At 36.3% G+C, this 19,878-nt stretch overlaps 2 protein-coding genes across 8 annotated transcripts in view; one reads left to right on the forward strand and one right to left on the reverse strand.

The window, feature by feature from the left end:
- Ano3 (anoctamin 3) overlaps nt 1-19,878 on the reverse strand; it is a 284,964-nt gene that overhangs the window by 67,289 nt on the left and 197,797 nt on the right. For all 3 annotated transcript variants that reach the window (XM_021184432.2, XM_021184438.2, XM_029474347.1), the window contains one exon: nt 17,133-17,193. In XM_021184432.2, coding sequence (XP_021040091.1) covers nt 17,133-17,193 — 61 coding nt within the window. The remainder of the gene's footprint in view (nt 1-17,132; nt 17,194-19,878) is intronic.
- On the forward strand, nt 1,002-17,884 carry Muc15 (mucin 15, cell surface associated). 5 transcript variants are annotated; one of them, XM_021184463.1, is made up of 4 exons: nt 1,002-1,219; nt 10,097-10,815; nt 12,709-12,858; nt 15,713-17,884. In XM_021184463.1, exons 2-4 carry the CDS (start codon nt 10,134-10,136, stop codon nt 15,871-15,873), a joined length of 993 nt encoding a protein of 330 aa, XP_021040122.1. In that variant the 5' UTR covers nt 1,002-1,219; nt 10,097-10,133; the 3' UTR covers nt 15,874-17,884. The 5 variants fall into 5 exon arrangements, with proteins under 5 accessions (XP_021040122.1, XP_021040135.1, XP_021040114.1 ...); XM_021184476.1 differs by having other exon boundaries at nt 15,768-17,884; XM_021184455.1 differs by lacking the exon at nt 1,002-1,219 and adding an exon at nt 2,388-2,521.

A 19,878-nucleotide genomic window follows, 5' to 3' on the forward strand; every position in this document is an offset into this window, starting at 1 on the left:
TTAAATATCCTTTGAGTTAATGCATTTTAGGAGCATAATTTCTAATCAAACTCTGGGACAACATTTTAACTTCTGAAAATTTAAAATGATAGAATTACCTCATTTTTTTCTTGAAACCAATTAAGTGCATAGATTCTGTACATTCAAATAGCTCAATGCCTTTTAAGTGAAGTTTCATTTACCACTTTAGCCATTGGAAATCTCACTCTTTGTACAGCAGGAAACAAGTGTAAACCTCGGGTATATTAAGCAGGAGAGAGTGATACCAGTGCCCAAATATTGAAGGAAACACTGCTCCTTTTGATAAGACATGGAAGGAGGTGAACAGAAGCATGACAACTTGTTATTAACTCAGGTATTTAACTATGAACCAGGCCCTCCAGAAATCTACTCTAACTTGAGCCGCAAAGCAAACAGAACACAGAATGGAAGCTGCTTGATCAAGAGTGCTCCTGGGTCATTCTCAGGTAAGCCCCAGTGATTCCCTAAAGGTTGGACAATCACTAACAACCTCAATTTAGTACTGGGCATTATTTCTATAGTAACCCCCACTACAGAGCTCTATAATTGACTGTGTAAAGAAGACTTTCTATAACATCAGTTTCAGTACACTTCAGGTCAGTCCCTGACTACTGACCCCTCTGGAGTTGTCACATTTAGGTTTAAGGTCACAAAGGGTCACTGCAGAGAAGTGAAGAATTTGTTTATGGGTTGTAATAACTTTGGGCTAGCATAGAGAAATAGGTGTGGCACATGACTCACTGGGGCTTCCTTACCTGCAAACAGGTACCCAGCAAGTTAAGAGTTTTTAATACCCCAGAGGATGCTATCACCCCTCCCCCTCAAGAAATAAACAATACCCTTTTTGCTACTGCTGCAAAGAACCAGACTATCTTAAAATCAGTCAAAGTAACCTATGAAAACTAGAGGGTTGGACTTTCTTCAGACCTGAGTGAGGTGATATCCTATTGCTTACAGCTGAGAGGCAGGTCAGTCAGGTTCTTGGCTGCTCTATTACACAAGCAAGATACTGCCAGCCAGCCAGCCAGCAGGCCGGCCAGCCCCACCCAATTTTGTTTCTCTAGCATCTGCCTGTGTCCTGCTCAATGCCACTCTGTCAGACTTAAGCCACCTGCTTTTCCGTGTGCTGAGGACTTACTGTAGCCAGGTCAACGGCGCTATTTTCTTCACTGTCTGTAAACACCTGTTAGTTCTGAAGGTAAGTGTGTGCTCCTTTGGATTCTCTCTCTCTCTCTCTCTCTCTCTCTCTCTCTCTCTCTCTCTCTCTCTCTCTCCTTTATCAAAGAGAATCACAGTGGCTTCAACTTTTGACAGAACAGTCAGGCAAGTAGCTACAGAGACTCTAGTATAAACAGGCCATTGTTTCCTTAGTTAATTACCTTCTATATTTGCATTGCTAAATGAATAAACTTTTAAGAAGCACTGCCAAAGTTGCTAACTGAATAAAGAGGAAGAAAAGTAATTTTAAGTGTATACAGTGCCCTCAGTCAAGTCTTAAAAAAGCCATCAAAGCGTTAATTGGAACTGGTGACAGGAACATAAGCCAAATAGCTCTAAATTATGCATTTCGGCTTAAAGTTTCTTTTAAAGTATAATATCATTTTGGGGGGAAAGTTATATTTATATGCAATGAATTACAAGCTTTTATACATATTTTTCAATGGTGTTCTTAACTAAAAAGTTAAAAACTGTACATTTCCATTATTTTATCTAGCATGCTTAGTACAAATGACTGGAATTCCCAGAAAGTTCAGAAGGCTAAGTTCCTCACAGAAGGCCTCCTGTGGAATGAGGATTTAGATAGGGTTTGCAGAAGCCATTTTCAGCTTGCTGCCCTGACCTACTTTCTCTTTGATTCATAGAGGCTGTTTCTAAAGACAGTGAAATGTGATAGACATCTAAATCTCATGCCTGGGCATTTGGATTCAGAACATATCTTTTGAACACACATTCTTTCTAAGCTTTGTAGTCATCCACCTACTTTTTCTCAGTTGTGAAATTCATGACTCGAGTCCCAAAATAGCAAGCAGGATGTCATTCTTCTCTCTCTCTCTCTCTCTCTCTCTCTCTCTCTCTCTCTCTCTCTCTCTCTCCTAATGCTTATCTGAATCTCTTAATAGAATGATAGAAAAACCTTAGGAAATTTCTTACAAGGAAAAATATCATTCTACCTTTCTTTACCAAATATATATATATATATATATATATATATATATATATATATATAGTGTGTGTGTGTGTGTATGTGTGTTTAGTACAAATAGAATTTCTGACTTCTCGTGATTCTAAACCTTTATATAATGAGAGAGTTCTAGAACATAATTTCTTAAGTTCTCATTAATGTGGTTCCAGAGATGATACTCAATGCTGACCAAAATTGCCAAGGCTACTCAGAATAACACTCAAGTACTCAAGGTCTGCCTGAAATATTAGCTACATGGATGACTGAGGTTTTAACTACAAAAGTAAACAAATAAATAAACCCATCTATGTTGGTAAGGTAAGGTCTGTGACAAGAAACAATCAAAAGCACTTGGGCAAAGTGGGTCTATACCTCTTAGGGATGCATCACAAGAACATTATATGATATCTTCCATATACCTAAGCTGATGCTGTTACTTAAAACTCTGTTTTGGACTGAGTTAAGAATTAATATTATACTTTTTCTCACATGAGTTTATAGCCAGATATAGTCAGTGTGCCTCCTTATTCTTAAAGCTTGGATAAGCAGAATAACTCAACCACAAAGGGAGGTTCAGCAGAGTGATGACATTGTACAATGAAGAATAATCAAAATGAAGCACAGGCAGCAGGTTTGCCTCCACGGACATACATGTGTCTCCTCTCCCAGGGTTTCCAAGTTTTCTGTGGAGATCTATCCTTCAGAGTTAAGAGTAAAGAAAAGGAGAAGGCACTATTCATCTTCCTTATGGAAAAATTATTCAAAAACTGAAATATACTCTTTGAAATTATATTTTAATTGTTGTTAAATTAAGAAAAAAACCTGTAAAATAGCATCAATTTCTAGATGTTTAGAATATGCACTTAACCGGGCAGTGGTGGTGCACTCCTTTAATCCCAGCACTTAGGAGGCAGAGGCAGACAGATTTCTGAGTTCGAGGCCAGCCTGGTCTACAGAGTGAGTTCCAGGACAGCCAGAGCTACACAGAGAAACCCTGTCTCGAAAAACCAAAACAAAACAAAAAACAAAAAGAAAAACACAGAAAAAAGAAAGGAAGGAAGAAAGAAAGAAAAGTTAGAATATGCACTTAAGGTATTACAGCTTCCCTCAGAATTTTGTCTTTCTGTTCCACATCTCATCATCTGAACCTTAGTTTTTCTGGCTTGTGATGATTACAGATCTGTTTTTGTTACACTTCCTAATCTTCCTTGGATGTTAAGCCCTCAGTATTACTCCTACCCAGGTGCAAGAAGAGTCAAAAACACAGGAGAAAATATCCTGACAAAATCTTTCTCTAAATATTTCATCTGTCTCTCAATTTATCACTTTTTTCCCATTATATAAGCCATCTGGCTGGTAGATGAAATTGGGCAAACTCTAGCATGCTGAAATTCATGACCCATCACAATTAACTTCAACTTAATGTATTACATAGACAGACAACGTTGTTTAAATGCTTGGATCCTGGATGGAAAGAGGCCCAAAGGATAATGAAAGGAGAAAGATGGAAATATGATACACTGTCTTCTGGAAGGTCCCGTTATGCTTGTTACTTGCTCTTACTCCTCGCAGTGTACATTCTTGAGTTCAGTGGGGTCTAACTTAGCCCGAGTCACACAGTCCTTGCTTTTGCAAAATTCCAGAGCTAGAGTTTTTGAAAACCTGATGGCTTACGCTTTCGGCTTCTTTTATTCCCCTAAAATGAGGCGTACCTGACTAAGATATGTTACATGGTAACGCTAAAAGCCAGGGAGGAGAAGCCAATGCCACGCAATGTTATAGGCCTAAATCAGACTTTGCAATGCTGTAGCCACAGCTGTATTAACTTTTAACTGTACATTGTATTCAGACATAACATCTGCTCCTGTCTTCCTACATTCTACATCTTTTTCCAGGTGATAAATTATAGGCTTTGGCTTATTTGAGGTATTGATACCGTAGGTTTTCAGGTTACACTCAAAAGTGAGGTGAAGGAAAGAGAGATGCCCTCGGTGGTTCAATGTTACAGGCAAGGTGAACCTGGCACAATAAAGCTCACTGTGTTGGCTGGTGATATGAGGATTCTCTTTACGGGAGGGGGTGAGAGCTCCAGGCTGCATTCCTCATGTAACACTGAAAGAAAAATAGAATACCCAAGGGCCTTTTTCATTCTGGTGACCAAAATTTTAGGACCCAAATAGAGAGAATGTAAATCAATTGACATAAGAAAGATAGAAAGCATGACCAAGTGTCATGCTTTGTAGAGCACAGGCAGCAGGTGAAAAAAAAGACAACTCTGTGTTCTGTGATCTGTACCGATTTCACTGGAGAAAAATACCTCCAAAGTACACGTGTAACTACACCAAATTAAACTGCATTGTAAATGTACCTGCCACATAAGGCCCTAACTGAATGAATATTGAACTATAGACTCCCCCCACATCTCTGATGTTTTCTCTATGTAGATCATGCAAGAAGACATACACAGTTGTTGGAGTTTCTTAGGTTAAAATAAAATATTCACCATGTTTGAGAAGCACTTAAGGTATGTGCTTTTACATTACTGGGTTTGTAGTGTTTCCAGTATGGCTTAAGCCCTTCAATTTAGAAGCTGTTTAAAAGTAAAATGGTGGTGGGAAGGGGTCTACAAAGACAGAAACCTTCTTTGTAGTTGCTTTACCAAGTACAGTTGGCCTTGCATACTCATGGGCTATATGTCCACGCATATAACCAAAAGCGAATCGAAACAGTGCAGAAGAAAGGCCTGTACTGAACATGCTTTTGTATCCTTGTTTCTTAAATGATCTAAAATTTCCACGAATTACGAATTACGTTGTCTCGTGTATTCTGAATATTTTAAACATATTTGAAGTATGTAGGAGCATGGGACTAGGTACTTAAGTACTTAAGTCGTCACTTAAGCCTCACTACAGAAAAGACTTTGCCAGGTGCAGATTTTCACACTCTTGGGAGACTTTGAATGCGGTTTGCTCCAGTTATTAAGAGGCAACTCCATACATTAACTTTAACTCAAGTATGTCAAGATTTATTTTATCCCTACACTTGACACCTTGATGGTATTCTTTATTTTTCTACTTATTTATTTGCAGTTGTGATTACAAATCTTGTTCTGTTTGATTGCTTTTAATGATTTGATGTAAAACATAAGAAGTCTCTAATATAGCAAATATGTAATTTATAATACAATTTTTTATTATGTTAACAACTTTATGACTTAAGCCACTTGTACTAATGATTAGTGAACAAAAATAAAATATAAGGACGAAGAATTACCACAAATGTAAACATTTCTATAATTCCAGTCTGGAAACAGTGTATGACAAGCACATGAGAACCTTTTAAATGAACAGTACTCTCTTTCCACACATATCTGTCTGCAGTCTCTTGTCTTCTAACAGAGTTGTGCCTAGTTTGAACTTAATGTACATGGGGTTACACAATATGCCTCAATTTTTAGGCTCTGCATTATGTTGATGATAATTATCTATATTGTACATTAAATCTTAAGATGTTAATTTTCACTGTTTTTTGTTCAGGGTTTTTGTTCAGACCAGGGTTTTTATTCAATCTGTTACTGTTGGATTTCTGCCAGAAACTCATAACTAATGTGCCTGTGAATATTTCTACATGCCTACCTGCCTTATTTATCCATTCTTTTTTATTAGATATTTTCTTTATTTACATTTAAAATTTTATCCCCTTTCCTGGTTTCCCCTTCAAAAACCCCTTACCCCATCCCCCCTGGCCCTGCTCACCAACCCACTCACTTTAGCTTCCTTGTCCTGGCATTCTCCTACACTGGGGCATTGAACCTTCTCAGGACCAAGGGCCTCTCCACCCATTGATGTCCAACAAGGCCATCCTCTGCTATATATGCAGCCGGAGTCATGGGTCCCTCCATGTATACTCTTTGGTTGGTGGTCCAAATACTAATGTGGATGCCAACAAATACTTGCTGACATGAGACAGATATAGCTGTCTTCTAAGAGGCTCTGCCAGTGCCTGACAAACACAGAGGTGGTTGCTCTCAGCCAACCATTGGACTGAGCACAAGGTCCCCAATGGAGGAGCTATAGAAAGACTGAAGGAGCTGAAGGAGCTTGCTGCACCATGGGAGAAACAACAATACAAACCAACCAGTACCTCCAGAACTCCTAATTTCCTTATATTTTAAGACTTTACTTAAACGATTAGAACAGTGATGGAAAATATTATATCCCACTTAAAACTTTGGAATAAAAGTCAGTTGACTGATTCCTAAAAGCTTTTGATGAAGACAGTATATCACAATATAATGCAGATGTGCTAACTTGTGAAAAGTCATTGGGTGGAAGGCTGGTGTGGGTAAAACAACCAAATTATAATTAAAGGGGAATGGAGGTTCTCTAAACCCTAAATTTGAAAAAAAAAACAAAACAAAACAGCAGTGTTGACAGAATTTGTGAAAATTCAGAGATATCCTTGAAAAACTACAGGCAAGCGGCTGAAGAGACAGCCCAATGTCTAAAAGCTCTGGCTGCTTTTCCAGAGAACCAGGGATCATTTCCTAACACCCATTGGCAGCTCACAACTGTCTATAACTCTAAATCCAGAGGAATTGGTTCCCTCTTCTGACATCCATGGGTGCCAGACACACATGTGGCATACATGCATGCACTTAAGCAAATCCTCCAGTGCACAAAATAAATATAAATCTTAAAAAATACAGAAAATACAGAACCTTAAAATTTAGCAATTAAACTTGCTCCCTTTTTCTGTGTCAAGTTGGAATCTTTTAGTAAGAAGTAAGACCCGATTTGAGGAGCATCGAATTATTTCTCATTTTATTGTTTGAAGAGATTGAAATGGTGTCTCATGCATCCTGCTGTGTACAATTTTTAAAAATATGAATAGAAGGTTTCTATTCTTCCTTTGTTCATTCAGTTACTAGATAAAAGACACATGACCTTTATATCTATAGTAAGCATTAATGCACTGGACTGAGCAGGTATCTACTCTCTATGCTATTATTTCTACTTCCCTATCAATAACCCTGATTTACAGTTTGCTACATTCTATGTGGGCATTTCTAGTCACTCTGAGCCTCAGTTTCTTCATCTAGATGAAGACCATAGCAGCAGCTGTTCCTAGCTCAAGATATCACTGCACAATGATATTGTAGACTTTGTAATCTCTGACACTAGAGCAATGGTTCTCAATAGTCCTAAAACTGAGACCCTTTAATATAGTTCTTTGTGCTGTGATGGCCCTCCAACCATAAAATCATTGCTACTTCATAACTATAATTTTGCTACTGTTGTGAATTGTAATGTAAATATCTGAGTTTTCCAATTGTCTTAGACCATTCCTGGAAAGGGTCATTTGGTCCTTAAAGTGGTCATGACCAACATTATGTTGCAGAGATAATGTGACTATTTTTTTAAAATATTTTAATTGTATTATAATCTTAAAAATAAAGGAAGAATGCATCATTTCCAAAGCAGACATTCATATTCTTTGGTCAAATTTCAAAATGAAATGGTGTGTAATAGTCCAGTCATTTTTTTTCAAGAATGATCTTTAACATTAAAATGTATGTTGCTATGAACTTCCTCTGTTGGTTGCTGTTCAATATGGCCTTCTGAAAGTATATGCATACCTTTATACTGAAAACTTTGATAATACACAGCAAGCAGAGAGCCAATTATATAAATGTATTCCCAAGGTTAGCATTATACAATGCTTTTTAATTTGACAAATATTAAAATCAACTTGTTCTTAATGTAATAGATGACTGTGATAATAGTTAAAGAACACCAAATGTTTTCGTAAATCTCTGTCAAATTAAAATGCTGTTGTGAGTGATCCACTTTTCTCAGTACACAAGTTGTTAAGACTCAAAATGTGCAGTAACTCCTTGGTTTCAAAAAAGCATTTGATGGAAATGCTTCAGAGATGAAAGTCATACTGAGCAACCTACCCCTTCAGTTGAAAGCACATAATGGCCATTTGTTGTCAAAGCACTTTTCCCAAAAGCTTCTCTCAGCTTATTTTTCTTGAATGTGTTACAGATATTTTGTTAAAAATCTGTGATTTTTATTCTGGAGTCTTCCTAAAAAATTGTCAGTAAGGCTTGTGTTCTGCACACTCCTCCTTCTCCTTACCCATCTTACTCACAAGATTCACTCGTATCATTAACCCTCATATACAGATAGTGTGACTATTAGCTGATACCAAGTGGAGGTTGGTGTGTATAAAGTGCTGACTTTAGGCCAGTTAGTGGTCGGAATATTTCTTCATGTAGTATTTGATTTAGTTTAAAGTAATCCTGTAAAACAGTTCGGTTCCCTTGATAATAATATACTAACAACTTAAAATGATGATGATGCCATAAATTATTTGTGACAGAAACCAGAATTTTAATAAATATCTGCTCTAATGTTTTCCTTATCACCCACTATGAGTTAGGGAACTCACACACCTAAGCAAAATGATGTACTTGGGTTAATGACATCACTATGATGATTTTATTACCGAACTATGCCATAATCTACCCACATAAAAATTTTTATACATACCCTCAACCATATTCTTTATTTATTTCAACTGCTATTTCAGCTGCTATTTCAACTTCAATGAATTAAAAGTAAGTAAATATGAATAAAATGTAGCCAAGGGAGGTTTGGGCCAAGATGATTGGAAAACACAGATATTTACATTATGATTCAAAATAGTAGAAAAATTACAGCTGGGCAGTGGTGGCATATGCCTTTAATCCCAGCACTTGGGAAGCAGAGGCAGGCAGATTTCTGAGTTCGAGGCCAGCCTAGTCTACAGAGTGAGTTTCAGGACAGCCAGGGCTACACAGAGAAACCCTGTCTCAAACAGCAACAACAACAACAACAACAAAACGAAAAATTACAGTTGTCAAGTAGCAACAAAAATAATTTTATGGTTGGAGGGTCATCACAGCATCAGGAACTATGTTAAATGTCTCATATTAGGAAATTTGAGACCACTGTTTTAATGTCTTAGGGATTAGAAAGTTTGTACTATTACTGTACTTGATATATCAGAATTTAAAGTCATATTTCAGGAAAGAACATGCTCTCTGAAAATTTGAAGAAACCGAACAGCTCTGCATATCTTATTTTTTTGAATTTAATTTTATTTTTTACACTCCATATTCCATTCCCCGCACCCTCAGTCTGCTCCACATCCCACATCTCCTTCCCACTCCACCACATCTTCACATGGATGCCTTACCCACTCCACCATACCTGACCTCTAAACTCCCTGGGGCCTCCAGTCTCTTGAGGGCTAGGTGCATCATTTCTGAATAAGCATAAACCCAGAAGTCCTCTACTGTATATGTGTTGGAGGTCTCATATCAGCTGTTATATGCTGTTTGTTTGGTGGTCCAGTGTTTGAAACATCCCAGGGGTCCAGATTAATTGAGACTGCTGGTGCTCCTACAGGATCCCCCTTCTCAGCTTCTTTCAGCCTTCCCTAATTCAACAACAGAGGTCAGCTGCTTCTGTCTATTGGTTGGGTGCAAATATCTGCATCTGACTCTTACATTTACAATACTTAAAATTATTTTATAGCCTATGCATAGGTGTCTATATTAATAAATATATTTTCAAGTTGTTCCAAGCTTGATGACCTTTAAAATTCAGTATCTAACTTGGCAAGGCTGTTTCCTGGCATTTTCCTAGAAGGAAAAATTATATAGAAAATCGGACTTCATGGCACTGGTTTAAATCCACAATCTACCCAAAACCAACTTATTAGAACAAGAAAAATATTATCATTTCCACATTATGTCTAGATTCTCCCCCCCCCCTTAGCAATAAAGGTTCATAGGAAATGCAGAATGCTCTGATAATTCAAATGACTGTTACTTTCTTTCAGATTCCTCATACTAAAACCAGTATCCACGAAGGACACTATGCTGACCTTAGCCAAAATTGCATTGATTTCAAGTCTGTTCATTTCATTACCATTTGCAAGGCCTCAGAAACAAAATCCACGAAGAAATGTAACTCAGCACACTATAGAAGATGTGAAAACAACGAGCAACAACTCCATTCATTTGGAAAGAAGCATAAATGTAACTTCAGAGAATGGAAGTGATATCTCCAATCTCATAGTGACAACTCCTTCTTTGAATTTATCCACAACCTCCAGAACAACAAGTCCCACCAGAACCTGGCCAATGACTAGCTCATCTCAGAGTTCAAGACCCTCCTCCACACATCCTGTTCCTCCCTTAGTTCAGGGCTTTGTTTCCAAGTTGCCTTTGAACTCATCCACAGCAGACACAAATCCTTTACAGCTCTCAGAACGTTCCAATTCTACAAATTCCCCATCACCAGAAAACTTTACTTGGTCTTTGGACAATGACACAATGAACAGTCCTGAAGATATTTCCAGTACAGTAAGACCCTTCCCTCCACCTCCAAAGACCACACCTGTGACCCCTTTCACAGCCGAACCTACTGAATGGCTCCCCACAAACAATGACAACTTTGCTGGTTTTACCCCGTATCAAGAAAAAACAACTTTACAGCCTACACTAAAATTCACCAATAATTCAAAACTTTTCCCAAATACATCAGACACCCCAAAAGGTATATATACAAGGATCTAACTTTCTGGTTATTTAAGGCTAGAGAAGAATCTCTAGAGAAGTCATATAGATTAAATCCAAAGAGTGCCATTCTGGGGAAAGGCAGGCAACTGTAATTGTATGAGTCATTCTTATTGTGAGGAGTAATCAATAAAAACTTTGGAGTAGTTTTAGGACTTAATTGAACACATGCTAGTTCCTAGCAGGTGGGATGAGGAGTGGGATGTAAGGATCTGATGGTAAGTAAAACCCTGCCTGAGACAATGGGTGACAATTTCCACTGACTCTCTAAAGACAATCTGGACTTTTGGTGCTTCTAGGAATATTATGCAAATAAGCTTTAAAATATATGCATGTGAGCTTCGAAAGACTGAACAATATGAGTGCTTTTATAGATAACATGACTCCACATGCAGTGATTCAAGGACAATAACAGAAGCAACACCCCTAGAGTTACTTAGACAAGCTTACACCAAGGAAAACATCCTTAACTTTTAGTTTAATATCTAATTTAACATATATTTTTGACAAAACATTATTATATAAACATATACATGATTTGTTTAGAAATTATGCCAAACTTAAAGATGTAAAATAGGAAATATATCAAAGGTTATATAATGCAGTCATTAAGCTTAATTTCCTTCAGATCTAGCTGTATGCTTGTATGCCTAAAGTGATTTATTTTTTTAATAAAAACCCCACTTTTTAATTAACCCAGTGCCTTTGCATACATTTTTAGTGGTTAAATTAACTATATTGTATAATTGTATATGTGAGCTGGCATTTGTAACTTGTTGTCAGCATTTGGAAATGTTTTAACATCTGAAAACTAAGCTTTTTTTAAATTACTAATGACAACATGAGTATACACATGTTCTTATTTTGACTTTATTTTAATACATCCCATAATTCATGTATGCTCTTTTAGTCCATTAGAAAGAATATTTAAAAATGTATTTGCTGTCTATCTAAACTAAATAAATATATATTGTGAATACTGAGCACTGAAGCACTGAACCATACCATAGTTCTTTTATCAGACTTATTAACTTTGCTTCTTTCTATATTAACAGCTTTTTTTTTGTTTTGTTTTGTATTGTATTCCAAATGAGTTAATTTCATTAGGAGTGGCTTTAGGGAGCCTAAGAAAAACTTTATATGCCTAATTAGTGAATTTTTCAAGATATTTAAAACTACAATTGGTATCTAGAGGGCAGAGGGTTGTAGTACTTTTATGATTACTTAATTTTCAAGTTAATTATTCCACAAAAGGGCATAACACAGTCCATTTTTGTAGTTTCTTGAGAACTGACTCTGAGGTATAAGGAGACAGTACACACATCTTGCATCTGTCGTTTGCTTGTTTGTGTTTCTCTGTTTGTAAATGTATTACACCAAGGATGATGGCATTTCCTCCTGGTACCTTCTTGGCATTTGCTGTTGGATTACTTATTACTCAGTACTGTTTTGTGTTTGTATCTGTGTGCCCATGTATTGAATTATTATACAAAGTTAAAGTTCATTCCAACTTTAAGTTTCCCCATAGACTCGGGTTTATAAAAATTTTGTAAATAAATTATTAATTACTGAAATTAGATCTTCTTTAAAATATAGCACTTTAGTATCATTGGAGATAATCAGTAATAATCAATTATAAATTAAATTCTTTCAAATAAAGTGAATGTGAATGTGCAATTCTATAATGAATTATTTTAGCATTATATCACAAATATTGAACATATAATAATGTACATATACAGAGATACATTGTTGATATCTAATTTAAAACATTCAAATCTTTTGTATAATTTCTCTTTGCATATGGATTTTGGGTTTTTTGAATAATTGTTTTTTTTATTTCTTAGTTGTATCTATGGCTTTTTTCTTCTAGAGAATAAGAACACAGGAATAGTATTTGGAGCCATTTTAGGAGCTATCCTGGGTGCTTCACTGCTTAGCCTTGTTGGCTACTTATTGTGTGGACAACGGAAAACAGATTCATTTTCCCATCGGCGCCTTTATGATGACAGAAACGAACCAGGTATAAATTTCTTTCAGACCATCACCAACATGCAATAGATTCAGTATGTGACACTGTGCTATGTAGGAAGGAGTCGGAGTGTCAAATGACAGAAACAGACAAAATTTATTTAGAGCCATTGCCACTTCACCAAGAAAAGAATTGCACTATTTATCTATGACATTTAAAAACCTTTGGAATTTTTGCTCATTGTATCAAAAGTGGATTTAAATAGTATTTCTAGAATCCAGACATATGTGTAGAAAATTTGAAGATAGTGATATGAAATTCACTCTGAAATTCACTCTGGCTCTGAAATTTGCAGGTAAATGGAACTAGGGGGAAAAATCATCCTGAGATGATTTTTATTCCAGACCCAGAAAAACAAATATGATCAGCCATCAGAGAATCACCTTCTTGTAGTAGTTAGGGAAGACTATAGACTCACAGCCAGGCATTATGCAGAAAGTGAAAGACATTGGAACACTCAACCCTAAGTAGGGTCAAGTGCCTCCTCTCAAAGTTTGGGGATCCTCATGGAAGAGGAGGGAAAAGATAGTAAGCTTGAGGGGATAGAGGACACCAAGAAATCAAGGCCCTATATATCAACATGATCAGTGGTCATATGGACCTCTAGGGTCTGCAAATGTCCCCTGTGTATATTTTATGGCTTTCCGTTTAGTGCTTTAATGAGATGCATGAGTATGCGAACAAGTAGGTTCCTGATTATCATTGTGCCTTATCTTGGGCTCCTTTCCTTCTCTTTGTTTTGTCCAGTTCCAATGAGTTAGTTTTTGTTTTACATTTTATTTTGTCATTGTTCTAAACAAACTAACCAGACAAACAACCTACGAAATAACAAGAAATGTGTCTCTGAATCACAGGATCTGGAAGTTTCATAATGCGCACAAATTAAAGACCTCTGGGATGAAGTTTATTTCAGAACTTTGGCACTCTTAAAATGTGTATTTATTTATTTATTTATTTATTTATTTATTTATTTATTTATTTATTTATGTTTTTTGAGACAGGGTTTCTCTGTGTAGCTTTGGCTGTCCTGGAACTCACTTTGTAGACCAGGCTGGCCTCGAACTCAGAAATCCGCCTGCCTCTGCCTCCCAAGTGCTGGGATTAAGGGCTTGTGACACCAACGCCCAGCTTAAAATATGTTTTTAAAGCCAACCAGGGCTTTAGAGATAGGTTAATGGACATATGTGCTGTGTTACCATAACAACCAGAGTTCAGATCCCTAGAACCTCTGAAAAATTTTGGTAAGTGAGCCTATAATCTCAACACTTGTAAGGTAGGGAAGGGGTTTCTTCAAACAAGGTGACTGGTGAGGTTTTTAACTGAGAGACCATGTTTCAATATGTAAGGCAAAAAATCTTTGAGGAATATGTCTGACATAAGCTTCTGTTGTCTCCACATGCATAGATGTACACATACAAGTATGTATAAACACACCACACACATACACACACACACACACACACACACACTATATATATATATATATATATATATATGTATGTATATATATATGAGAGAGATTAAAAGGGCAACAATATCTGTAATTAATAGAAACTGATATGTACAAAGCAGAGTTTGAGATATATATTATTCAAATGTAAGATAAATGAAATAACTTCAGATGCTTTACTCTTATCACTTATGCTCTATGAGGAGAAGGCCAGCTTTCTTGCATGTACAAGGCTTTCAGACATTATAACAAATAGGTACCTGCCTCTATTGAGTCTACTGGTAAAGTCCTATTGAGTTTGGTTGATACATTACACATATTCAAAATCAGATCTAATTACTGTAAATGTAGGAGAATTCTGTTTATGGGTTTCTACTAATCGATATTTCTAAGGTTACATGTTTCAAAGTGAAAGAGGAAAAATTTTAAATTATATATAAATATATATATATATACATACATACATATACACACATATATATGTATACATATATACACATATATGTAAATATACTTATATACACATATGTATATATGTATATTAATAAGTTTTCACTAAGTACATAATATAAACAATTCTGCTGTCACTTTTTGCAATCTAAGTACTTGTGATTGATGCTTAAAGGAGCAGTTCAATCATGAGACCTTTGTGATCTCTTCTGTATTGCTTTGAGGTACCTCTTCAAAGACCCAGAGTTCCAGGGAGGCTAGTTTGTAAGTAGATGGCTTAAGGAATAGTCAGGCAACATAATACTTACAGGAGTAATTAAAACACTAATTTAATTGTAATTGTTCCTTGGTTAAAACACTTTAAGACAACTAAAACATACCTAAGTTTTCTCTGAAAATAAGCACATTGAGAAAGTATCTCACCCCCACCAGTCATCTATCAGACTATATTGAGTAATTATTGATCTATCAGAAGGAGGCATGCTTTCATACATCGTTTTACTTCCTTCTACACATTCACAGGGTTGACTATCAACGTATTAAGATAAGCAGTAAATACTGATGTTTTACTAACTGTCCTCACTTAAAAATATTTTTTGTGCCAGAAGATTAAAACCAAAACATGAAAAAATCAATTAATGCTTGTATTTTCAAGTACTGGGTATTGGTATGCATTGTTGAGATGTCTTCCTTAATTTCTTAATTTTGTATACAATTTAGAATTTTACAACTACCTCTTTTCTCCTATTCATAGAAATAAATGTGTAATGTAAAAAAAATCTACTCATCTAAAATTTCAAAATAATGTTTTAAGAAGAAGAAGAAGAAGTACCTGCTCATCACCTAGAATCATTCCAAAATCTGATAATGTAATCAGGTGTCAGAGCATCCATTATTTAGACCATCACCATAAAACAAGTCTGTTGATTTTGCTATTTCTTTCAGTTCTGCGATTAGACAATGCACCAGAACCTTATGATGTCAATTTTGGAAATTCTAGTTACTACAACCCAGCTGTGAATGATTCATCCATGCCAGAAGGGGGAGAAAGCCTGCAAGATGGCATTCCTATGGATGCTATACCTCCACTTCGCCCCTCGGTATAAAATTAGGAGAAAGATGGCTGCAGAGGGCACAAGTTCATCTCCATTTTGACCTTTCAACAAATTCATCCTTCAAGAGGTTCTGCAAGGTCACTGCTGTGCTGCTTGCACAGGGAATGCTGCAGAAGCAGGAAACGTGCAGAAAAAGCAGGGGGCATCTGTCATCGAAAAGCTTTCTTTTCTTGCAGTCTTCAGCTGGGCTGAAGCATGTGTTATACAACCATAATTTGGTTTATTTTCCAAGGAAACCTTTGTGGGATAAGGTAAAATTAATGCACATTACCATGGTAGCGCTGACTGATAACTTAACAATAACCGTTCTTCACACAAAATCTGGGAACCAAAACAAGATTTTCTTTAAATAGTTTGTTTTTAAACAAGAAACAGGAGCTAACTCTTCATTCTTCTTGTCTATAATTCAGGACCACAGAATAAATATAAGCATTTTCTTGGGGGCATAGTTTGGATGATAATTTTTTCTGGGTTGTTTCAAAGTTAGAAATACTATATGGCAGAATGTTTGGTCCTGAGAAATTAAGGCAGTAAGAATGAAAAGCTTGTCTCCTAATACATTCACTCTTCTGCAGCAGTACACGTGGTCAGTCCCTTTGGCTGGCATGTTGACAATGGGGGCATTCAACAGGACTGAGGGAGAAAACTGACTCTAGCCAGGAAAGTGATATCTTCCCTGAAAGTCCTCAAAGTTTTAAGCAACTTCAGCTTGCATGAGTACACATCAGGTTTCAGTTAGTTGAGCACCTTAGAATCTCAATTGGAAACATGAGGAAAAGGGTGAGGAAAATACTTGTACATAGTACAAATTTTACTTGTTAGCTAGAAATAGAATTTGTAGTATATTATAGACGTCTGTTCAGTCACATGTGAAATATCTGTCTTTCTAGAGGCATAGAGCACAGGGAAAACAACAACGAGAGTTAGCAAGCAAACACATCATCATTTGGACAAGTAATGATAGAAGAGACTTAATTCTGGTTTTAGTTTGTTTTTGATCAACACCTGCCTTTGACAGTCTGAGCCTCAAAGACTAGAGGATTAAATAAAGTTAAATTCCCAAGGAGTGAATGTATGAACAAAGCAAGCACTATCTTAGATATCTTATAGTCTTTATTGTTGAGTCAGTACGTGGTATGAGTGGCACTTGCATGTGCATGCGTGTGTGTGTATGTGTGTGTGTGTGTGTGACACAGAAAACATTGTAGAAAGTCAGAATTGTAAAATGAATAATGAAAGAAAATACTCACCCCATATTGCCATAAAAATAGCGAAGAAAACTGTCCCTCCATTATCAAACAAATATGTTACCTTAATAGAAAAAATAGAAATATTAATTATACTAGTGGTTGTACTAAAATAGAAGTTATTGTTAGCATTAGGTACTGTGGTTTCTCCCTAGGTTCTATCACAGTATTGTATATTTTTTTAATCTATTGACCTGTTACCTTCACTGGTCTTCCAGTAATTTATGTTATTTCCTCACAGGAGAGATGAGGAAACAACAGATTTTTTTTTTCTCACCTCCCTCTGATTTCTTTGTTCCTCACTTTCATTTTGGCCTTTAAGTTGTTCTAGATTCCCAAAGAAGCCTTTTGCACTACAGTCAAACACACTAACACCCTGAAATGTAAGAAGTTAGTATGTAACTCAAAACAAGTTTTGCCTCATGTTGTTTCCTGTTAGTGAAAGTTCCTAGAACAGGAAAGTTATAAAATAGAGAACTCTGATAGTGAGCAAGTGTCTTCAATTGAAAGTTGTCATATCAATATTCCTGATCTTTTGTGTCTTGCAAAATGTGCCATGGGTCCAGTAGTGATTTATTTCATGTAATGAGTTTCATCTTAACTTGTTTTAAGATGTTTCATAAATCATTAAGCATATTTTAATCAGGTGTTACCTTATATAAAGTTTGATAAAGCATGTAAAGTCAATACTATAGAATATAATTTTTAGACTTGCAAGGATTGATAGATTTTAATAAAATTCGGATTTAATAAAATCTGATTTATTGATGCTTCTTTATACTTGCACAACACCTTGCCCCCAAATTACTGAAAGTCAACACTTGGCACAAACATAAATGTTATAGAATAACATCCATTCTCTGAACATCCATGAGGGATAGGTTGCAAGGACTTCAGTGACCGCCTAGACCTGCACACTCTGCCAAGCTTGTTTACTAAAGCTTAACATAGATGTCTGTCACAATAAGGAATTAAAAACAGTAGCCAAAGATAAGATTGGGGGAATAAAACAACATATGAAAAATCATGTGTGGATGTGAACTTCCTTCCTTCCTTCCCCTACTTGTATAGATGATGGAAGAAGGTGTGTCTACATGTTCAGATGATAAAGTGAAGTGACAGAAGGAAGCTTTGTGAGGTTGCATTAGCTAAGTTGCAAGTTACTAGACCACAAGTACTCTGGTACTGGGAATATAGATTTGTTGCCTGGGTGCTTCTGCATAGATGGCAGGTGGGTAATATATACTACATGGCTATGCAAAGAGATGAGATTCACATGCCAGTCATGATACAATGAAAAAGAGTCTAAAACCTATGAATAATTTATTACTGGATTCTTGTCATTTAATATTTTCAAGATGCAGTTTACCAGAGGTAAATAAAAATCACAGAAAATGAAGCTGCCAATAAGGAAGGGTAATGTCTAGAGAAACTGAGAGTTGTTATTTCCCAACGAGGATAAAGGAAATTATCGGTTAAAAGACATTCTTATAAGAGATGTTGGAGTAGAATTGCGTCCCCCTTGCTCAGTCTATAGTCAACAAGGTTCTTAATGGGAATCACACTAGTGTATATTTCTACTTTAGCCTATTTAAAACCTCATGCTTAGTTCAGAGGAAGAGAGTTAATCTAGGATGCACATGCAAGCCTTTGTTCTGATTCCCAGCATAGGGCAGAAAACAAACAAGAAAGATAAACCTTAATGATAATAAGCACAAAATATCCTTTATGATTCTAAAATTTTTATTTTGGTGAAGGCTGGAGATTTCTAAAAATATTAGATGTTGCTTTTCAGAATAACCATTATGGACAGCAGAGACAAGGATCATAGAAAAATTCCCCCACCGAGCTCACAAAAATTACATCCAGCAGGGGAGTCCAGTCTCTTTGTTTCCAGGGACATCCAGCAGAGAGACCTGAGCTGTCTCAGTTGAACAGCTGTCTGTTTCCCTTTTAAACAGACTTGGTACAGGAACAGCTTCTCAGAATGCTACAGAGGCTTTACCTATGAGGAATTAAAGGTCACCAAGAAAGGAGGTTTCCCCCTGCTTCAAAGGCACCCATGCTTTGAGAAAACTGGAAGTAAACGATGCTTTGTGGATGGTTTTGGTAAAGGTTTCTGTAGTGTTTGGTTTTAAAGTGGTTTTCGTTATCTATTAAAAAGTTCTCTTATAAACCTTTTAGGCATGTTTGAGTTCATATTTGAATTTTTTTGGGGGGGTATTTATTTCATTTACATTTCCAATGCTATCCCAAAGTCCCCCGCACGCTCCCCCACCCACTCCCCCACCCACCCACTCCCACTTCTTGGCCCTGGCATTCCCCTGTACTGAGGCATTTAAAGTTTGCACAACCAATGGGCCTCTCTTAGTCAATTATAGTGAATATGTATAACATTAATATATGCATATTTTAATTGTCAGTCTTATACATGTATCTAGAGATAAAACTAAAATGTGGACCAGAGAGTACTTCAAAACATGCAGTAAGCAGGAGGGTAAGAATGTGAAAATAATTTTGTTATATTTACAGCTTATTAAGATATGAAAGGGATCAAGATATTGGAGATCACAGAGATAAACAATTAGCCTGGGATTGCAGCTGGTTACTAGTGACCTTATGATACTGGCAGACAAGAGGTTCAGTTAAAATGCATAATACTGGGTAATTGAACACATGGTGGAATGTTCAATATTAGGTTTGGGGTAATTGGCAGGAAAACCATGAACATTTATGTGACTAACTACTA

Source organism: Mus caroli, chromosome 2 (genome assembly GCF_900094665.2).
Source record: "Mus caroli chromosome 2, CAROLI_EIJ_v1.1, whole genome shotgun sequence".
Classification (NCBI taxonomy): domain Eukaryota; kingdom Metazoa; phylum Chordata; class Mammalia; order Rodentia; family Muridae; genus Mus; species Mus caroli.

Bases quoted from the DNA above. Each gene is read 5' to 3' on its own strand.
- Muc15 (XM_021184448.1), top strand. From the start codon at position 4,708: ATGTTTGAGAAGCACTTAAG. The intron at 10,816-12,708 runs GTATATATACAA...TTTTTCTTCTAG, and splicing joins TACATCAGACACCCCAAAAG to AGAATAAGAACACAGGAATA. The intron at 12,859-15,712 runs GTATAAATTTCT...TATTTCTTTCAG, and splicing joins TGATGACAGAAACGAACCAG to TTCTGCGATTAGACAATGCA.